This window comes from Augochlora pura, chromosome 10 (assembly GCF_028453695.1).
Source record: "Augochlora pura isolate Apur16 chromosome 10, APUR_v2.2.1, whole genome shotgun sequence".
NCBI lineage: Eukaryota > Metazoa > Arthropoda > Insecta > Hymenoptera > Halictidae > Augochlora > Augochlora pura.
In genome coordinates this window covers 6140886-6163517 of record NC_135781.1, presented here as the reverse complement: position 1 = coordinate 6163517, position 22632 = coordinate 6140886, and the positions used below count along the sequence as shown (strand labels likewise).

At 41.2% G+C, this 22632-nt stretch overlaps 2 protein-coding genes across 4 annotated transcripts in view; both read left to right on the top strand.

Moving 5' to 3' along the window:
• Nucleotides 1–114: 114 nt before the first annotated feature.
• On the top strand, nucleotides 115–6054 carry LOC144476598 (transketolase-like protein 2). 2 transcript variants are annotated; one of them, XM_078193710.1, is made up of 8 exons: nucleotides 115–321; nucleotides 3354–3499; nucleotides 3623–3812; nucleotides 3883–4117; nucleotides 4179–4322; nucleotides 4407–4580; nucleotides 4654–4869; nucleotides 4938–6054. In XM_078193710.1, the coding sequence occupies exons 1-8, from the start codon at nucleotides 215–217 to the stop codon at nucleotides 5607–5609; spliced, it is 1884 nt and encodes a 627-aa protein (XP_078049836.1). In that variant the 5' UTR covers nucleotides 115–214; the 3' UTR covers nucleotides 5610–6054. The 2 variants fall into 2 exon arrangements, with proteins under 2 accessions (XP_078049836.1, XP_078049837.1); XM_078193711.1 differs by lacking the exon at nucleotides 115–321 and adding an exon at nucleotides 2122–2282.
• A 428-nt stretch (nucleotides 6055–6482) lies between these two features.
• The window catches only part of LOC144475810 (uncharacterized), a 54341-nt gene continuing 38191 nt past the window's right edge, over nucleotides 6483–22632 (top strand). For both annotated transcript variants that reach the window (XM_078192099.1, XM_078192098.1), the window contains exon 1: nucleotides 6483–7732. The gene's annotated coding sequence lies outside the window, so the exon portion shown is untranslated. The remainder of the gene's footprint in view (nucleotides 7733–22632) is intronic.

Sequence of the window (22632 nt, the reverse complement as noted above, 5' to 3'; positions counted from 1 at the left end):
AATTACCCGCTACAATGACGCAGAGGCAGAACCATCTACTAATGGTTAACGAATATCACAAAAACAATTCTCGAGTCATCGAGAGTCCTCTCTATATACTACTTTTATCGTGGTTGCGCGAATTCTACTTGTTGCTCGGAAGCACGAATCGTGGTCGGCATCGGCATTTTTCCAGGCTTTCAACAGGCTTATAGAAGTTCTCGAATACAACAAAATGGCCAACTATCACAAACCGGAATCGAAAACCATTCAAGAATTGAAGGATATTGCGACAAAGTTAAGAATTCATTCGATCGAAGCGACGCAAGCCAGTAAATCCGGGTACGTGCATTAACATTTATTCTTTATAATTTATACAATCGGCTCCACTCAATCGATCGATCGTATATTGAATAATTTCTTTGTAATTTAATGCACGATTTTTATTCGTGCAAAACTTAACTATGGGTTGTAGAAACAAACCATCAATTATATTTTGATAAGCGCACATTAGTTGCATCAACGGCAGCGACGTTTACTTCAAGAACAAACTCTGTGTTTGCTTTATTTTATGAACGGGATACATGATTTCATAAATTCGAGAATAATTGGCATGTTATATGTAAAATATTTTTCTAACGGTATAGTAACGACTCGTTTGCAGACGGTGCTCTCTAATGATTCGTTGGAAGACTCGGTGTCACGCCACTTTTTCCACGTTTCATTGCATCACGATCACTACTCGCGAACCGCGGCGGTTCAAGGTAGTCCTTAATATGTATTTAGTTGCATTTCATGTTTATGTATTCATCAGAAAGCGGAATAACACCGACAGTGGCAAATATGCAGATAATTAGATAGGATTTCTTCTGAACAATGAATATTTATACAATGTATATGTATAATATTTATGTAAATAAGGAATCGTATAGCCAGAATAAATTGTACTCGAATAAATTTAATCGAGACAATTATTTGAATAATTATTAATTACTTATAAAGTGACAATAATGTTTACTTTGCTTGGGTTAAAAAATCAATTGAAGAAATTCGGAAGTTTTATAACTACAAAGTGAAGGTTGTATCACACCTTGGGTCAATGTTTGCCGCTAGATGCAATAAACGAATCAACATACTTTGATATGACATGTTTAAGGTTTCTACCTCTCGCGACGTAGTCGTAAATATTCTCAAAGAAACTGCATCTTGCATTTGGTACATGTAGCGGCATCGCGGCATCTCCAACACGTGCACGATAGGAAGAACGGTACACGATATGCGATCCTATCGTTACGTAACAACGACCCAGTAAAACGATTAAAATCATCGAATGTTCAAATTATCATCGAAGTTATCGTCTAACTTGACAAACTAGTATATACATTTATTGACTGAATTGATTAAGCGAAAGGACGAAATCTCTCGAATATTTCTTTTTCTCATACTTTCGTTTTTTTTGCTTTTACATCGGTGATAACTGAATCCGATAACATTTTACGAAACCGTTCCGACATAATAGATAACTCGGTTAGAAGGCCCACAAATACATGAGCCGGCAAATGAATTCACAAATGATATCAACCGCGCTTAGTTTCGAACCTAGCGTTCTTAAAATGGACACATTATAATGATTTCATTTTAAAACTATATAGTACTATGATATGGACTCCGTCTAGTACAACGGATGAATCTCCCCTCATACGAACCCCTTCTCTGCTTCATCTATTCCCCCTCCATTTTTTTTCTACCGCGGAACTTCGTTACATGTGTATGATGTTAATGTACATTGCCTAGAGGCTTCGGGAGAGTCGCTAAAGAGTACATAAAACAGTGACGTCTTATTATTTTCGTAAAAAACACGAGCCATGACAAGACAATTTTCAGCATCGCGTTCATCTTGATTCTCGTGTTTCATTAGTGTAATTCTGTCTTGGTAGAGGCTTGGTATTTTCCTATCGAAGGAATGGAGGTAATTTTTTAACAGCGCTGTTCAACACGTTCAAGAAGGTTACCCTTTCCTAGCTGACACACCGATTATGAAATCCCCAGTAATCGCTTCTTGGGTTGGTAGGGGGTTTAGAAGGGAGGGGGGGGGGGGGGGGGGGCAGTGGTTGTTACTCGCTACCCGCTACCCGCCACAGGCTCCAACACTTCAGTCGCTATCGAACGTTCAGCCGGTAACGATTTCGAGAGTAGTTGCTTTAGTTCACGATGGTCCGCGATACGAACATGGAAAAACTCCAAGATATTGCGACCAAGCTTCGCATTTTATCCATCCAAGCAACCGAGGCATCAAAGAGTGGGTACGATCAACCAAAACAAATTAAATTTTTGTTCGTGTTTTTGAATCGCTTATTTCTTACTGCTGTAGTTGTATTTGAAAATGATTTAATCACCGGTCCGACTTCTTCTGAATTTTAATGATTCTTTCAAATTCTGTCGGCACGTTCTGAAATTGAACACTGTCGATCAAAGCATCCCGTCGAACACGTATTCATCTATACATGACTTTGATAAGAAATAATGTTTGACCTAGCGGAAATCAAGGTTGTATAGCAATATAGTAGTATATCAGTAACGGTTGAGTATTTATGAAAATGGTATTAAAATGTATGTACGTGTCTCCAACCGCGTTGCGCCAATTCTTTCGTATTGTATACTACATATGTATTGCGCGTACACACATATTTGTATGTAGTTCTCTCGGAATGGGAAAATCAATGACCGATGAACAATATGTTCAAGGGTTTAGAAAAACCTTTATTAATGTTAGCTTGAAAACCCAATATTAGTCTCTATCCATTTTTGTTAAAAAAATCGTCCCATGTTGGTCGGTGTTTATTTAATTAATACGAAATTTATGTTAATTAACGTACGCGCGTGTAGTATTCTTATTTACATATAGTAGGCTGAAGAAGTTTGATCAAAGTCCTTCGAAGAATGTACACATCTCTTGTAGTTCCATTTTATTACACAGATACATGTTACACCTTGAAGCGTGTTTCGGAGACACAATGTTTTTACGTATATGTTACAGTTGTGTGAGTTTCGCGGTTTGATTTGATTCGATTCGATTAATGATATCTAGCTGAATTGTACCAGATTTTAAGGATCATTACAATTTCTACAAGTAGTTGGTGCGTTATATAAGTACATGTTTTTGTGCTCTAGTCTTTTGATAATTAACATCGTATGATCGAGATAAATGACTCCATGACCTCTACCGACACTAGCCCATTATCACTTTTACGAATCGATGATAACGACTTATGAATAATTGAATGATCTTTAATGATGTATCAACTTTTTGAATCTCAAAAAGTTTTTCTACGTACGTAGTCACAAAATCACGTATGATTTACCTTTGTTCACAGTCACCCGACATCATGTTCGTCAATGGCAGAAATAATGTCCGTTTTATTCTTTCACACGATGCGTTACAAAGTGTCGGCACCACGCGATCCGAGCAGCGACCGATTCGTTCTGAGCAAAGGTCATGCAGCTCCTATCCTTTACGCAGGTAAAGTGTACACGTGTGTCAAATGATATCACGTCCTGCATACATGTGCATCTACAATACAAAACGAATACGTATTAATCGCGGAAATTATACGACACTTACCGATTACCTTCGTATTTATAGCATGGGCTGAAGCTGGTCTTTTCCCAGCGAGCGAGTTGGGCAATTTAAGGAAAATTGACAGTGATTTGGAGGGGCACCCGACTCCAAGACTAAACTTCGTCGATGTGGGAACTGGTTCTTTGGGCCAAGGTCTTTCCGTGGCGGCAGGAATGGCCTATGTTGGAAAGAATTTCGATAAATCCAATTATCGGTACAGCAATTATATTAGAAATTTCTTTGCATCCGTGAAAGACAAAACTACAATCAACGTTTCCTTCCAGCGTGTACTGTTTAATCGGTGATGGCGAATCGGCGGAAGGTTCGATTTGGGAGGCTCTTCATTTTTGTTCCTACTACAAGTTGGACAATCTCTGTGCCATTTTCGATATAAATCGTTTAGGTCAGAGCGAACCTACATCTCTTCAGCACAACATGGAAATTTACCGCAAGAGGCTCGAAGCTTTTGGATTTAATGCTTTGGTTGTTGACGGTCATGACGTTGAAGAATTAGCTAAGGTATGTTTAGGCGATTAATGACTAATCGCGTGGCCAGAAAATTTAATGTAAAATTTTGTAGGCTTTCCACGAAGCACAAAACACAAAAGGACGTCCTACTGCTATTCTAGCAAAAACATTCAAGGGAAAATATTTCCCCAACATCGAAGACCTTGAGAATTGGCATGGCAAACCACTTGGGACTAACGCTAACGAAGTTATTCAAGTAAAAAATCGATTTTACACTTTAAAAATATTATTAAAAAATTTGATTGTATTCCGAAAATTATTGAAAATTGTTCCTTTACAGCACTTAAATGGAATGTTGAAGAATCCTGGACCTCTTGCATTGCATCCTCAGAAACCGTTGGTCGACGATGCACCGGCAGTAAATATTAGCAATATTAAGTTGGCCTCGCCACCGAGTTACAAATTAGGAGAACAAGTAGCGACAAGATTGGCTTATGGTACCGCTTTGGCTAAGGTTTGTTTATTCTTTGAAAGTAATGATAGTAGATGCAAGGTATTTGAATACATCTTACTGCTTTATTTTACAGCTGGCGAAAAATAATTCTCGTGTGATCGCCCTTGACGGTGATACGAAAAACTCTACGTACGCAGAAAAAATTAAGACCGTTGATCCAACGAAATTCATTGAATGTTTCATCGCTGAACAAAACCTTGTAGGAGTTGCTACAGGTGCAGCATGCAGAGACAGAACAGTGACGTTTGTGTCTGCCTTTGCTACTTTCTTCACCCGTGCATTTGATCAGGTAATTGTTTGTTAACAATATTGAAGGAAGGTGTACAATCAACTTGCACGGCATTCTTAATTTTGCAGATTCGTATGGGTGCTATTTCGCAAACTAATGTAAACTTTGTGGGATCTCATTGTGGCGTATCTATCGGCGAGGACGGTCCCTCGCAAATGGGTCTGGAGGATATTGCAATGTTCCGGACGATTCCTAACAGCACTGTTTTCTATCCCAGCGATGCTGTTTCAACAGAACGTGCAATCGAATTGGCAGCCAACACAAAGGGTATCTGTTTTATCCGTACATCACGCCCGGCCACGGCAATCTTGTACAAAAACGAGGAACCGTTTGCTGCCGGCAAGGGTAAAGTAGTGAAATCCTCCGCCAAAGATCAAGTTCTCCTCGTTGGAGCTGGTGTAACTCTTCACGAAGCACTCAAAGCCGCCGATGAACTGTCTAAAGTCGGGATAAACGCGCGAGTTATCGATCCATTCACAATCAAACCTCTGGATGCCCAATTGATCGTGAAGAACGCTAAAGAAGTGGGTGGAAAGATCGTCACTGTCGAGGATCACTATCCCGAGGGTGGTCTTGGTGACGCAGTCTTGTCGGCGGTTGCCCTGGAACGAAACGTTGTAGTTAAAAAGTTGGCTGTGCCGGAAGTGCCCCGTTCTGGCCCCCCAGCCGTGCTGTTGGAAAAATACGGAATCAGCGCGAGCAAGATCGTCGCTGCCGTTAATGAAGTTCTAAAGTTGTAATATCCAACGATTTTTACTACATGTTGCCGATGTTCTTGTGAAAGTAGATATGCTGAGCGTATCATCATATCAAAATTTCTACGAATGTAACTGTATTTCAACGGGTATAACGGAAGCCATTGCATTTCTTCTCGTGCAGTAAAGATTTCTAATTTATTTTGTGATTAATCCACTATCCAACAAAGGTGCTAAGGCTTAGGAAGGTTTTTCCTTACACAAATAGTTTGTATAGAAAATGTTGAACTTGAATCTGTATTGAATTTTTATATATTAAAATTTTATTTTGTAAGAGAATTTGATACATACAATGTTTATAGATTAAGAGATGTTAATACTGCCCGTAACAAATACACTTCTGAGTAAACATTTACAAAATGAACTGTTAATTAACTATTTTGTAACCTACCTCAAACTGATATAAATAATAAAATTGTGATGAAAAGGACATTATTATATTCTTTTTGAAAAGTTCAATGATGACGCGAAACCAATTTGATTAAACGCGCGTTGAATTAGCTATCGTTGGACGACGGAAGAGGGGGTGAACAACAGGACAAAATAGGATGGCATAGAGATAGGAGTAAAGTTGAATTTGAGCTTGGATGAAAGAGAATGAAATAACTAAAGAAATACCTAGTTCGCGAAACGAGTTGCACGTTAAAAATCGAGCCGCGATTGGCTGGAAAGATTTGTGAAGCATCGTGGAAAGCGAGAGAAAGAAAGAAAGAGGAAGATAGAGTATGAGAGGAGACAGCAGCGCCACGTTTCTCCGTTGAACAAGGAACTTGAACCGTTCCTCGTTCTACGGTCCGTTCGTTCGGCTTAGCTGTTCGCCATCCAAAATATCCAGGCTGGCACGGTCGAGTCGTATATGTATGCGTGCATACAAGTGTCTCCCTCGGATCTGGCATTGGTTTATAGGTGTTGGTGTCGGAGACCGCCATATTGTGTGTACGTAGTCGCGAGCGAATGGCACGTGTGTGCATGTGTGCGGGATATACACACGCGCGTGTGCGTTTCCCGTTCCGCGATTCGCGTATCTCGGAAAAGATGGCCGCCATGAAAGCGTACGGTGGTGATGTTGACGTCGTTCGCAGCAAGGCCGCGTCACGTCCTCGAGAAGCGTGAAAAGAACGCGATCGCTCGAATGCTTCCGCGACCCTCGTGGTGCGCTCTAACGAGAAAACGGTACGGCGAGGAATTTGTCGGTGTTTTAAGAACGCGAGCGCGGTGCTCGCTGGATCCCTCCTTTCGGTGTATTCGACGAAAACGACGAGGAACGGGAGAGAGGCGAAAGAAACGAGGGAGAACGAGCGAGGAACGTGCAACCCAGCCGAGGGGTTGAACGTCGAGTTGTGCTCGTCAGAGGAACCCACGGACAGGAACAGCCGAGGCTAGAACAAACGGGCGAGAAGGAGAAGGCTGGAGAGCTCGCGTGGAAAATATACAACAGGATGACCACGGGAAGCGAGTAGCTGCACGTAGGATATCGCGGGTGGTGTGTGTTTGGTGTCGCGAGTGAAACAAATGCGTGCGCGTCGTACACGAACGAGCCTCTCTCTTGCTGACAATACCCTGATCAACCTGGTTTACGCGTTTCCACGGCGTTGCGTATCACGCGTGACTCCAAACTCTGTGTCAACGAGGGACGGCCATATTAATCCGTAGCCCCCGCCGTCGCACTTATTCTCAAGATTCTTGCCTTCCCGAGGTGGTGCCTCCACGATTTTCCGATCGTTCCAACACGTAGATTTTCTACATGTCCCGTGCATTTCAGTGGCTCTGTAACGTGCTCTGTGTGTCGTGCCTTGCTTCGCCTAGCCTCGCCTCGATGTGCACCGTGCCGTGCCGTGTCGTGTCGTGTCGTGTCGTGCCGTGAATATCGTGAATACCGTGATACTCGACCACTTGGATATACGTGCTACGTACCATCCAATTTTCGTCGGATAACTGTACGTGTACGGCGGTACTAGTGCGTACAATCAGCAGAAACCACGGCCACTACGTGAGTTCTGTGCCGCCCGATGTTCCTGCATCCTACCGGAATTTACCGGTCCTCCACTACCGTGTCTACCCGCTCTACCAGCAGTATCATCCTTCCTAGATCCTCTACTATCCACAGAGTGAGTACACCCAATGTTATCTATGCCAATGCTTACTGAAACTGCTTCCTCCGTTCTCTCAAGCGCAAAGCTTCTGAGTTTTACCAAGAGGAATATATTGTTATTGGCTACAAAATGCATATTCATTTCTAGACCTTGTTCAGTTTAGTGTTTTCATTAGCACAGATGCAAGTATTGTTTGTATTATCGTAGCAGTAGCTAAATGTGTTCAGGAAATTTTCTTACAACTATGTTGTGGAACCACATTCTCATTTGACGACAAGCATTAATTACTTAGTAGTCTGAACATTATAATGTTACAAAGAAACTTGTTGCATCTTAATTCTAAGAGGGATAGATCGGTTTGGTAGACCATAGATATTATTCTTATCATTCTTTTATAACTGGTTCTAGCTGTTTACTTTCAAGGCATTTAAAGCGCTATACATATCTTATAGTTTGTCGCACTCTGCATTGCTTTGTCGATAGTGTTTACAATACTACATTGGAACAAATGTTATTGCATTTTCTGTGCTAGTAATAGATACAGTACTTTGCAGTTAAATAAAAGATAAGAATGGAAAAGTGCAAACAACAACATAACCTCTATTTGAAACTGCGATGGAAAGAAATCTGTATAGTAACCAATCGACTTGCCTATAGAAGAGAAATTCTTGAATTATGAATAACTCCAATCTCCATTAGGCTAGATTTAAGTTACTTTTTCATTCCTTAGGCTCATTATGGGTAATCTATGCAAATACATTTACCAAGTTCTACATCTTAATTCCTTTATAAAATAATGATACAGCATATGATTGTTACATATGTATAATGTTAGTGCAGCTATCAAACATGTTAATCCTCTGATAGTAATTCAATATGTAGGTTAGTATAACATAGGAGAAACAAATGTATTTTAATACTGATTATTCCATAGTATATTCCAAATTAGAATGAGCTAGATAGGAGATAGATAAATTAACTGATGTAATTGCTAAAAAATGATTGAGTACACAAAAATCTTAGGTAGAAATTATGGAATAGTTAGGTATGTACATTAAAAACGTAGATGCCACATAAAATACAAGTTTCCATACAAAATGGATTCGTATAGTATAGCAGTTTCCTCGCAGAAATTGCAATAAGTGAACCGTGGAAAAACACGTAAGATTGGAAACCGTGTAGCGGGCATGTTATAAATTGAGCAAAAAAAAAACCGTTTGTTCCCGAGAAAATAATTCCACGGAAACGTGTAGACGTGACCATTACACCATCGGAAGAAAACTAAATTGAAATTATGGACGGTTACTGCGAATTTGTTTTCCACGCCGGTTGACGTTACACGTTCCTGAACGGGTTGGGAGAGGAGGAAACCGTACTATGGCCAGAATATCGTGGCCATAGGAGAATATCAATTGATCGCATTTGTCATGTTCGCAATTTTTTGGGGTGAAAAGACGCGGTTCGGCGCCGACGGACGATTAATCATTTCCCGTGTAGCTGCTCGGCCTATTTAATAGCGTGTTCCAGTGGCCTGTCGCTCGGCCGGCCTTTTTCTACCGGTTTCAAAGGCGGTCGAGTGTACTTGCTATTTCATAGGAGCCAGTGTCGTTATGAGATGCTACCGCATGAGATTTTTACCACTATTACCAACGTTGCCGTCGAACTTTTCTCCTAAAAATTGTACAAGCGTCGACTCGCAACTATACCGGTCCGATCTGATCAGATTCGCTTCGATTCCACCGCGCATTTTCCGGTTTTCGAGCAAAACTCGACTGTTCTACGTTTAACACGTTGACGGCCAGGCAGATTGGATTTTCGTAGGTTTCGCAGAGAGATAGCATCGGTCTTTGCAAATATTAGATGTACGTTCATTCGTTTTGCTCATTTATCCAGGCGTACTCTTTGCGTAACATTTAATTCCATGGATTCTTTATTCTCTGACAAAGGAATGATTTTTGTCCGCCTCACAACAGACCTCACGATGTCGCGCCCGAAATCGTTTTAGGGTGACCTAGTCTTTCTACGGTGTCGCATCGACAACTAGATGAGAAGTTCGATTGTGGTCCAAAAAAAAAGTTCAAAAACTCGCGCGAAACAATGGACAAACTGCTGGTTTTGGATGCAAGCGAGACCATCGATGTTTTCATTTCTCAATCGACTTTCTCGATGGCCGATAATTCGTAGACTAATTACCCGACCGAGTTGAAACTTGCTATTTTTATACGAGAGAAGATCGTCACGCTCTATTCCGTTGAACGATGAACATACACTAGACATTTGAATGATTTTTCGCGAAAAATCTATTACCTATTCTCTTCGGTCGTTATCCATCGGATTTTTTTTTTCTCGAAAGCTTCGATTATTTGCTCGATTGACGAGCGAAGGGTTCCCAAGATTTTCGATTCGAAGCAATCGGGGAGAGCCAGTTTCGCAGCCACGCGCAGTCATCGTTGAAGGAACGATGTTATAAGCGTTCCAGCGGGATCGGAAAAGGACGGAAAATGATGGAAAATAACGGCAAAGAACGGAAAAGCTGGTAATCCGTCGGAGCAAGGTTCGACGAGTAGAGAGGATACTGGAGAACCTTTCGTCCAACGTCTCGAACAACCATTTTCGTTAAGTTTGGCTGCACGGACTCGAGTGTTCTTGGAGATACTCGTTTTTATTCGCTCGAGACTCCGGTAGCTTTCAACCGACGCGTCTATTCTTTCGAACACGAACCGAACGCTCGGAGAACAATTTCGATAATCGAGAAAAGAAAACTCATCAAATACTGCATTAATAGTTGTCTAATCTTGTCTGCGGTTCGCGTTTTTTCCATTCAGTTTTATTACGCTTAGCGTTCTCTCGTTGATTCATCGCAGAACGAAGGACAAATGATACTGGCACTGCAGGAGCGTAGAAACAAAGAGGATGTTTCTATTATAATAGCATGAATACGCGAAATCGTCTATGCTTGGAAAATCAGCCGAAAAGCAAATAGATTAATTTACGTTCTGATCGTGAATATGTATGCTCGATTGAATTATGAAATTAATAGTGAAAAATCATATGATAGGAACGTCTCAGCGTCGAAGCTCAGTCAGTACACAGGTGTACTCGATAATAAGTGACATTCGAGAGACGAAATGTTAGAGAAGGATTGCCAGGGGTTTTAAACTCTCGGTACTGATGTAAGTTGCACTGTGCACCGGTTGCTATGGGTTGTAACTGGTGCAAAGGACCAAGAAACCTTGCCGGTAGCCCCGCGAGGGTATCGAATCGGCGAGCCGAGAACCGGGAAAACTGGAAGCATTTCTAATTTATCATCCAAGTAATTGAAACGTTGTATTGGCGCTCGCGCCTCACATTTTCCCTGGTAATCGAACAGTCGAGCAATCGAATTTTCGTTCTAGGATTTTACTCCTTCTCTCCCTCTCTCTCTCTCTCTCTTCTGACCTGCGTTCAGTTAATCCCTTGCTCGAGAAGGATAGGCGAACTCTTCACTTAGTTTCTTATACTCGTACTTGCATTTTATTACGTCACGCGATTACAACCAATCAAGTCCAGAAACGAGTTTCGCTGTTTTTTAATTTCAGCGTGTTTATACCATCTAACTAATCTTTCTTCTATTAAATCCAATATGTCTATACGTTGGCATTTTCTCGGCGGGATATTTGTTTCGAGATAGTTTGGTGACTTTTCATCGGCAACAATTTTACCTTAACCACTTTCTGTACCATTTTTATCACAGATACAATGATCACAATTTCTGCAATTCTAATCATTTCTTGGAAGAGACAGGAGATGTATTTACATTTACTGCGTGCTTACTCTCACTTTAATGCTTAAAAGAGCAGAATTTATTTTCTAATTCAATAAACGGTAAACATTCGTATACAGCAGGTTATTACTGAAAATTCTCATCACGAGTCAGCAAGGAGTTAATCTTGATAAATATCTTAATATTATAATCTAATTATTGGATGCGCCCAATGTGTTCACGGTTCTGTATTTCTCTGATCGATTTGTTGCCGATTTGTTACTAATCTGAAGGAAATCCGCGATCTTGCAATCGGTATTCGAATTGTCTACAAAGTTTCGCAGATATTCTGGGCGATTTAATTGATATTTATGGCACGCTTTTAGTACGTAATAATCGTTGGAACAGTGACCGCAGAATCACATGGTCAAGTTCGATGGTTTGCACGATTACGCGCTGGTAATTCTTGGAAGGAGCATCGTTCGATCACCGAATATCTTCGGTTAAGGTTAATCGAAAGTGACGCGGGACAGGCGACGGTACAATAGGTAGACATCGCGCTCGCGAGATCCAATGGAGCTCCCTAGACGCGACGTTCAGTCCTCGGCAGTCGGATGTTGGTTGTTGTCGGCGTGGCAGTCGAATAGTCGTGCGAGTCTCGCGCGAGCCACGAGCAAATTTCCAATCTATCCGATGACCGTGTCTACTCGACAAAACGACGACACAATAACGCCGACTTTGTTAAATTGTTAAACCCATGAGGAAAATTAGTCGGGATCGGCGAGAGCGCGGACGGCGAGTTTATTCGCGCGTTTTCACAGGCGCAGCTAAACGAATAACAAGGAGCAATGAAACGCCTGCTACGGCACCGTACAAAAGTTCGATTTAGTTCTTGTTTCGATCGTATCGATTCCGTTTTAATCGCACACGTGCTTGTTGCTCCTTTTGTGTCCAAACTACACCGCCCTCAGCAAATCCTCTTCACCATTTATGTGCGCGTGTTTTCTTCTATTTTCTGCCGTTTCGATGTTTATGGTAGTTTTCAGTAGCTGTTGTCGTTGTTTTTCTATTTACTCTCTGCTATCGAATCGGGCAACTACGCAAACAGGGCGGCAATGTTTTCGGCTACGCTCTCGCACGAGCGGTAACTATTTGTGCCGCGACTTTGTACGACGGCAGACATTGAAACTGTACCGTTTCTTCGAAGTATAAATTTTTCGAATTGCGTCACGGACGCGACGACGTTTCTGCAGCCTTTCGATCGCTCTATAATTTCTGATCTTAAAGTTACTCTGCATAATTAACCACAGTCAGGTATATCTTATGTTATACTTTTACTTAAGGAACTCGGACAAAAAGAACACCGACGATTTTTCAGGCAATGCAGTTTCCGTTCCAACTGCTGCGGCTTTTTTTGCATTCAATCGAATTCCGTTGTGCAAGACCGTTGTGAAAGATTACGTCACACGTTCCTCGGGATATCCAAGTATTGGAACAACTGTATTTTTGTACTACTGGTAAGATTTTCCTGGTTACTACCGCATACTCAATCGCTTATTCGATCGATAATCATTCGGTGGTATTGTACCTGACACGGTGCAACGATGGACTGAAAAGACAACCGGAACAATGCGTTCGCGATTCTTGATTTTCTATTTTCGGTTCTCCATTTTCGATTTTCCATTTCCGATTGAAACCGATGTCGAACCTTGTTCTCTTTGGACCTCGCGACTTTTTCTTATTTTATCTTATCGAAATGTTTTAATCTTTGCATCGCGATAATGCGAGAGCGTACGACGATAGTCTGTAATGGGAACAATATTTAATTCGTTGGATCTGTGTTTCGCTTGGAGAGAGTGCTCGAGTACGACGACAGAAATGCATTTAAACGATCACGCGTATCGGGAAATGGGATGCTGACGCGTTGACGGTCATTTTCTTATTGTAATACAAATGCAGTTCGGATCTCGTTTAACAGAACATGTATTAATATAAGAACAATAATATATTTGTTTACGAGGTTTGTTTCCCTTTAGCGTACAAATGAATAATGTATATATTACGTTTACGTACTTAGGCAACGTTGTTGTGAAAGAAGTCTAAAGATTTACAAAACTTGCTTACGGTAATTGTAATCGTATTTATAGAATTTCACGAGCCCGGACGATGCACGGTAGAACTCTCGACCGAGCAGCGTGTTACAAGTACGGGTTGATCTAGGCACGTTTAGTTTAGAGTGCGAGAGCGTTTCTGTAGAAACAATTACTCCAACAAGTATTTTATAAGCACAGTTACGAAAATCGAGAGTTACGGAACTCAATTTTGACCGAGTACAGGAGTAGTTGTTGTCAGTTAAATACATTGGGATTACCATACCTCGGAAAATTATACGTAATAACCTCCGTTGAACGCTTTCCAACATTCGAGTTTGATATTATTGCGATGGAGACCGGATCAAACAGCCGGATTCTAATTTCGGATGAACGCACAGTTTTGATATTTTTGAAATACCTAACAGCTCTGTTTATAAAGCCCGTAGTTTTTAACAGTCGGAAAGCAATTCCGAGTCACGTTTGACCCGAGCTGAATTAATGTATCTTAGAGAAGGTAAAAGGTTTTGTTGCCGGAAATGACCGGTCACCGCTACAGAATTGTAAATGTAAAGTTAGTAATGCTTTCGATATGGTTTCCAAATGACAAATGTGTTGAGAAATTGACTCGTAAATTATGCATAATCTCTGTTCTTTTAATTCTGCATTACAGACGATATAGTTATACAGCAAAGTTTGTTTTTTTTATGCGTAAAACTTTTAATATGTCATTTACCAAGATTTAACAATAGATTATTTTAATTATACTATTTCCTTAGTATGTTTAGATCATCTTAACTACGCTAATGTCTCTTCGGGCTACCTATTGCACGAAATAATTTTAGATTATACGAAGGACTAGCGGACAAAGGTAACGGTTCGGTGAAGTGCAATATCGTGTATAGTTTGGCGTTGGATTTATTGGATCGTACACGAAGAAAATAAACTCTCCGCACGAATCGTAAGCAGAGAATGTTACCTCGCGTAAATAGCCATGGACTAATTCTAATTAAAAGGGGGATGGGCGACGTGACGGGCGCTCTATGCCGATTCGTACGCGGAAAAAGTACGCAGCCAGCTGGTAGGGAGAGACCCGAACCCCTCGATCCCTCCCGGACCCTCCGCCCACCCTTCAGCCACCCTCGGACGTTCCGTCGCTGCTCGCTGGTGGCTGCAAGTCGCTAGTCGCTACTCTCTAGTCCCTAGTCACACGAAAGCCCACAGACCCAGAACATTTCGTGCACCCCATATGCGCCCCTATAGTTCCTTCCGTCGAACCCTCCCCGTAAACCAGCTGGAAACACATGGCGTGGCGTCATCATGCTCGCTTTCCGAGCATATGCACCGTGTTGCTTTCCACCGAGTCGCTTCACACCGTGCCGCACTGTTTCACGGCGGGGCAAAAATCATCGGAATCGATACGACCCACCTACGCTGCTTCTAATTTCCACTCTTATCACACGTTCAATCATTGCTTTAACTGGTTTTGTCGCGAACCGTATACTTTCTCATATTCCATCCCTTGATTCTTGATTTTCTTCCCGCGCGGTCCGATATTATGTTTCCTAGTGCATCAATGAGCATTCGACTCGACGATACAGTTCGCTCGAAAAAGACGACTAATGTTTTAAAGTCTTCTCAATCGATTTCTTCGTAAAGATCGTAAATTCGATTCGTAAAGTAATAAGTTGCCAGGGTCCACCGGATATTACGATGGGATATCTTTTAGATCTTTTCGGATCAGATCTGGGCACATTTCAAAGTAACTTTCTTTGAAATGTCATTTAGAATAATATATTACTTTCTTTTAGAATTATTTGGAATCATTGTGAAATTATACTCAATGTCTGTTACTGGCTTATATCCTTTTGCATCAAAGAAATTGTTTCGAATTTGTCATCACATAAATCTCTTCGTTCATTATTATTTTCAGTCTTAATCCGTTTGGTTAATTTGCAATAAAGAAATAACGAAATTAGTTATTTTTTATTTTTACTTGAAATAAAATTTTCCCAGGTTTGTTCAGTATCGATTTCAAACAAAGAAACAGCCCTTCGAATCGTAAACGGTATCGCATTTCTTCATACGTCGAATCGTATCAATAATCGTATTAGGATTATCGGTAGATCGTTTATGCCTTTATGCGAATGAAATATGCCGCGCACGCGGCGGCAACCTGATGTTCCTCGCGCGACCTTTTGCCGCCCTTCTGCCATCGGAGTTTAGGGATTGGGTCGGCATCGAGATTACGAGCTTACGCGGCCGATTCTATCTGTTTTTCCCCGGCTTTTCCCACCGCGACGCATCGGACAACGCGTGCCCCTCACTAACAATAGTTAGCCGGCACCGAGCGTCGATAACCTCTTCGAATAACACAGAAAAATTCGAAACATTGCGCGACTAGGGATGTTCTGACCAGAGGTAGGCGGCTACGTCTTAAAGTCGGGTCAGGTATTTTCTTTGAGTTCGGTTCAGGTATTATTTTTCTAATTCGGTTTGGTTCTCGAAAATTTTATGTACCTGAAAAATTCAAGTACCCGATTTTGTAATCAAGCTCCGAGAATTTTCGGATATCCGAAATCCTAAAAGCTGATTGGGGAGTACCATAAATTTGTTCCAATTATCCCTTAGCTTGTAAAACAAATTGGAGAATTTGGAAAAGAAGATACGGCGACTATAAAAACGAGCCCCGGGACAGAAATAATCGTATATCTCCCTTCCAAATTGTCTATTTTTATTTACGATCTGAGGGATAATCGAAAAGAATTTGTTGAGTGTAATAAATTCACAGTAATATGATTTATTTTACTGATTCTCCCGAATTCATTGTAGAAAATATTCGCAATACTGAATACAGATATCGCATTCTATTTCTCTAAAGTAGAGGTCTGTTGTCATTTTTTGTTTTCTTGGAAATGAGTATATAAAGTTTCTTCAGTTTTTTTCTAAATTGAAAGGACGGCTGTTCTCGAGCGGCACTATGTGAACACGGCGCTAATTAAACATGTAAACATTAGAGACATGCGAGAACGGATCAGGACGGGATCTTGAAACTCTCAGGTTTTCCAGAAATGTTCAGGATTTCCGAAAATGTTCGGAATTTTTTAAAATGCTGTTATTCGTAAATTTATCTTCTTGTCATGAATACGTTTACAGCTTTAGATATTTTATTATTTTTGTATTTATTTCACTGATGTCTTTTACAAATGCATAAAATCTGCAGTTTAGTCATAACGCGTGATTATCGAATTTAAAAAAAATAACATACACAATTATATACACAAAAAGTCGTCACATGTATTTATTTATAAGCTGTAGATTATCCAAGTTTACTCAATATTTATAAATAACCATTCAAAACAAGCAGGTATCGATATCATTGTGTCGATATCTGCCGCGAGTAAAAGTATCGATATCTCGATGGTATCGAGCATCCCTGTGTATGGAACTGTATTCGAGGAAAGCTTCAGCGCTTTGCGTAAGATCTGGGTAATTTGGTAAAGCAGGCTCGCACTCAGTTCGTGCAACTTCTCCGTACGAATACTTTTCAAATCCTTTTGTTTGTCTTCTTGTTTATCAGCGTTTGTCGACTGCGCGTGCGCGCGCGCGACTGCCATCAAACCCGTGAACCCTAGATTCCATCTTGCAAGGTAGAGAAGCGAGCCGAAAGTCTTGGAATTCTTCCGCGAGCAACGAGAATTTTCGTCGGGTCTCGCGACTCGAGTCAGCCTTGTGAGTTAGCGGGGTGTAATTAGGTGGAACTCTGCTAGGTTCCCGAGGAAATCTCCTCGGATTGTTGCTCGACGATCGCGGTCCAGCCCCCGGGGGTATTTCGTTCGGAGTATTTCGTCCGGAAACAGGAACGGGCGAGCGAGAGCGCGCGCTGTAACTCGATTTCCCGCTTATCGACCGGCGTCGACGAGACAAGAAATTATTGGTCAGTGCACGGGGAATTAACCGGCTTTCCATACAACGTGTTGTGCTATCCAGTCGCGTCAGTTCGCGTCGGCTCGAATCGCGCACGAAGGACCTTCGCCGGACCCGTGAAACCCTTCGAACGGAAACGGAACGTTCGATCTCCCGCGTCCCGTCTGCGAAAACTATTTTTCAGGCGATTCGCGCGCGCCAGATGCTCGACCCCTGTCTCCGACGTCTGCCCGAAACTCTATAACAATAGGTTCGCCCCGGAACTGTCTCCGACAATTCCTGCACCGTTCGGTCGCGCATTAACTTTTACCGAGCTCTCGTCCTCGCCACGCTCCCGGCTAAAAGGGGTTCCGGCGGTATCACGTGGTCTTTCGGCTGATACTCTTCGTCACGGCCAAGATGTATAATGTAGGTGTGTGTGTATTTACTTGCTACAGCTTTTGATTTTCGTGAAATACGAGTAACGAACCTCTGTCACGGCAGTTCCGTAAATTATATATTTCTTAAATATATCTCCTGTGAAATATTAGAAGTAAACATGAAACAATAATTTTAAATGAATTAATACAACCTATAGTTGACCGAATATTTAATTAAATAAGCGTAGCTTGAATTAAGTAATTTTTTTAATGATATATACGTTTTATTAATTCGTTAATAATATCTTTTTGTTAATAAAATTTTTCCGTGAAATTGTTAAATGATTATCAGTTTGTCTCATACGTATTGTGACATAGTAATAATTTAATTTGAATTATTTATTGTGTAGACGGGTATAGGTCCTTCGTTACAAAAAAAGCAACAATAGCGGATAAGCTAATACGAGTGTAAAATGACAATTATAAGAATAATAATAAACGTACAGTAATGACAGCAAGGCAAGATAAGGATTATTGCGTAGAATAGTGTTGACAAAGCATTTGAATGAGGTATGGAATTACAAAAAAAGTTGAGGGAATAGCAATAACAAGTGGCATTGATGATTCAACCGTTTAAACAGTTGTAATGACCATATATGTTTACTGTGCAATGCGCTTCTGTAAGAAAAAGAAGAGAATGTCTGAGGATACGTTCAAATTGTGAACGACAAATGGACGATCTTAATCTTTCTAAAGAATTTATTTTTTTTAAATTTCGTTATATATTTGAAACAATCTCAGCGAAATTCTAAAAATTCTCGTTACGTACGTGTTATCAAAATTTTAATGTCATTTTTTGCATCGTTAAATGTTTCTTCAAAATTCATTGATTTTACACTGTTAGACTTGATCAAAGCAGAATCTGTCACCTGCAGATACCGTGCTAAATATCTCTACAAAATATCGATATCCGAGTTGAAAGCTATCGATACTCGAAATATCGATACTGTATTGCCATAACACTAGCCTCGAACGGAAATCCGTGGAGCAGATTTCGACTGTGACTAGCGTTACAATCCTATCGGTTCGCGGAATTACGAGGCAGAGGTGTCTGCTTTTGTCATCTCGTTAGCGGAGATCGCGGGCCGATCGAAAGCCCGATATCGTAAACGGAAAACTATCGTATTCCATTCTGGTTAAAGTAATCGCGAATGGCCGATCATTCTCGAAGGTACGCGAGAGACCTCGGTCGGGGTTCGTTAACTCGAGGCGTAGAGCGAATTCGAGCGCGGAACGACCGAGGGAAAACTGGAGCAGCGTGGAATCGCGAGTGCGAGCTCGAAAAATGAAATAGAAAGAGTATCCACCGGAAGCCGAGCGCCTGGAAAATGCGATTGTCGGTGCTCGGAATCGCGAAGAAACCGTGGCACGCCTCGCGTTCGGCTCGAAACAGGTGAAGACGAGACTTGCGTGTAATTAGAGTATCAGGGGTTCCCGCGCAATGGTGAACTGTGTGGCGAACGAAAACACGGTCGGCGTGGTTCGGCTCGGTTCGGCGCGGTTCAGCCCGGTTCGACGCGGACAGTACGTACACGTACCACGGCCCCGGAGGCCGCAGTTTAATTACACCAGAAATTTAATGCGATTTATTCGAAGGGGGTTCCGACCGGAACTCCCCGTTGCGCGTTGGCTGGCTACCGTACTTCGAACTTATTTCAGATTACATAATTTACTGATTCTGTCAGTCAAAGTAAGCTACGTGCTTGTTTTGTTGCCGTAAAAATCGACATTTACCCGTATGTTTTAACAAATTAAAACAAATTAAATTAATTTATTTGATGCTTGCGTCGCGTGTACCCTTCGATATCATTCGATCTCTTTCGAGTTCTTTCGGGACCCGACCAAGAGGTCACGATTCCCATTTTAAAGGAGAGTGATGGAAAAGGGTCTCTTCTGACCCCGTCTGGAAAGGAAAAATCCTTACAGAACCATTTATTACAGTAATGCCCAGGGAACTGAAAAGTTTTTATCACTTTACCGAGAAACGATGGAAAAGTTGGGAGATGTTAAATTAATAATAATTCTTTTCGACTAACTTTTTAAGTGATTTGCCACAGATTCCACAAATCTTTTCCATCTTTGATTACTGTCATTTTACATTTACGCTATATTTATATTAAATGTAATGCTTATTCATATACTCGATATTAATGCTCACTTAATTTGTCTACCAATGTCCTTACAAATTATTTCGAAGAATGTTCAGTAATTGAAGAAGATTAAGGTGAATCTTAACGTATGGATCTGTTTAATATTTGTCAGACTCACGTGCCTGCATCAATTTTCACATCGTCTTCCGACAAAATGATAAGGTAATTTGCAGTCCCTTGGATGTCACTGTAAACGGTCCAGCAAGAAAAAAAGAGAAGATCGAAATCTTCATTTTCTACGACTCTTTTTTACCTTATTCCGAGACCGTCTAAAAATTATCGATCGACTCTCTTCGAACGCGTTTCACGGGGCGTGCCGCGACTTTTCACGACATTTCAATCTGCGAGCAGCGAAAGCCGGGATCGGTCTCCGGTAACGAAAGACACGACGGTCTTGTATCGACCGAAACGTTGCCGTTTCCATTCCTCTGGATGCTCCCGGAACGAACGACCTTCGTCGATGCGGTCCCGCGCGAAATGCTCGCCGATGACGACGACGTTGTTTGTTCCTAAATATAAGTCTGCAAACTCGCGAGCCAACTGGAGACATAAAGTGGATATCTTTCTTCTTGCGCGACGAGGCAACCCTCCTTCGCCATCAATTCGACCGACTATACGTACATATACTTGCGGCGTTATATCTTTTATTTTTTTATGCTCCACCCTCGACTCGCAGAATGTTATGGGTAGTTCCGTCCTGGCGACGCTAACAGCTTTTAAAGGACTACGTCTGTCCGCGAGACTTGAGTATGCATTCTGTTTTCAAAATTTCTTTACGATGAAATCATCATTTTCGTTTCATTATTATTATTATTGTTAATGTCATACCGGTAAAAAACCCTTATACAAGTTGTTCCCGAGATAGGTGATTAAACTTGAGTATCATATTCTGCATTTTCTAGATAAATACTTTTTGTTTGCTAGATTACAATTTAATGATCCGTAATTTACGAAACATCGTCGATAATATTATTTGTCGATATTATTGATTATCTTACTATAACTTGTTATTATCTCTAAAACGAAGAGTTTCCGGATCTATATTTATATGACCTCTTCTCATCCTTGGGGAGTGCGAGGTACGATAACGAAGTTTGGTCGTCTATTTTCAAAGACACCTTATATTTGAAACATAGACTGGCAATGTTTCCACGAACCGACAGTGTTTCGAGATTGGCATTATTTAGAATGCCGGTGTAGCCGTGACTGTCAAACAGCATCGATTTTTTTCAATTTGCGGGCACAAGAACAGGAATAGAATTTAGGGGATCTAGGAATGCGAGTCGCGAGAATATTCGGCGTTCGCGGGGACGCGAGACCCGAATCCTTCTTAGGTCCTTGTGACGTAAATGAAAAGTACGAAAAGTATTCGTCTCGTTGGCACAACTCCAGTGCTCTTGGTGGCGTAAAACAAAGGATTCTCGGTTCTGGTAAATTCTGAAAACGGTCCCGCGATTCTACGATCGATTCCTCGATAGTTCCGTTCTCATAATCTGTCCCGAGACTGACGGGGTTGGCTGTGAATCCAAAGATTCGAAACGCGCTTCGCTGATTCCAGATCCTTTCGACGTCCGATCGGTGCGCGACGCTCGTTATTTAGGAATACTTACGAATAACTTTATGTAAAAATTAGCTTGGAAACGGTGTGTCTCGGTTGATAGACGCTCTGAGAATATTGATTCATTGATTTATTTATTTATTCTGCTATATTCGTTAATACAAGTTAGGAATGCGAGCATTAAATATTAAGAAGACATTGGTAAAATTATTATTAAGAAAAATTCGTTCTCTTTCATTTCATAAAGCATAAACTTGCGGGAACGTTGAGCTGTTTCCATACAGCGATACCAATCTTCGGGGACGTAAATAGCTAAATGGCGTGCTGCAGATACTACGCATTCAAAATCTGGATTATTCGCTGAAAACGAATGTCGCGATATAAGATCTATAACCCCCGCTCTAATATCACCAGCTCGAACTAATTCGAACAGAGGTTAAAATATTTTATATCACGATTTTCTATAGCACAGACGAATGTCACCGTGGAGTAAGTCCGTATGTTCCATGGAGTAATGGAGTAAGCCCAAGAAATTGGACTTGCGCCACTGTTCAATATATTTTTCTATAGTCACTACATTTACGATCTAAAATTGATTCTTACTTTTTATTAACATTAAACAACTATTATTTCGGCAAGCAATCCGTTGTTCATAATTTTGGACTTATGCCACGTGTCAGTTAAGAGACTTATATTATACTCGAATTATACATTACTCAATGATCATTCGATTGATGCCAGTATGGCATATAAAATCTGTTACGTGTTTTTGAACTTCAAGAAATTCACGACGCATTTACATTAATTCTTGGAATACGGAAGGGTAGTTCGCAAGACGATTAAGCGCCTTCTAGAGGAGTGTAATACGCGATATTGGCGATCAAATGGACTGGTTGGCAGCGAGTTACATGAAACTCGTTCTAAAGACGAAGCCCGAAACGTCTTGTCGCGATGCATAACCAAGCACGAAGTACGATCCCTGGAACCGGAAAGGACGTCGATCGTTGCCCGTTTCGGCGGACTGTTGGA

Bases quoted from the DNA above. Each gene is read 5' to 3' on its own strand.
- LOC144476598 (XM_078193710.1), top strand. From the start codon at position 215: ATGGCCAACTATCACAAACCGGAATCGAAAACCATTCAAGAATTGAAG. The intron at 322-3,353 runs GTACGTGCATTA...CTTTGTTCACAG, and splicing joins ACGCAAGCCAGTAAATCCGG to TCACCCGACATCATGTTCGT. The intron at 4,581-4,653 runs GTTTGTTTATTC...TTTATTTTACAG, and splicing joins ATGGTACCGCTTTGGCTAAG to CTGGCGAAAAATAATTCTCG.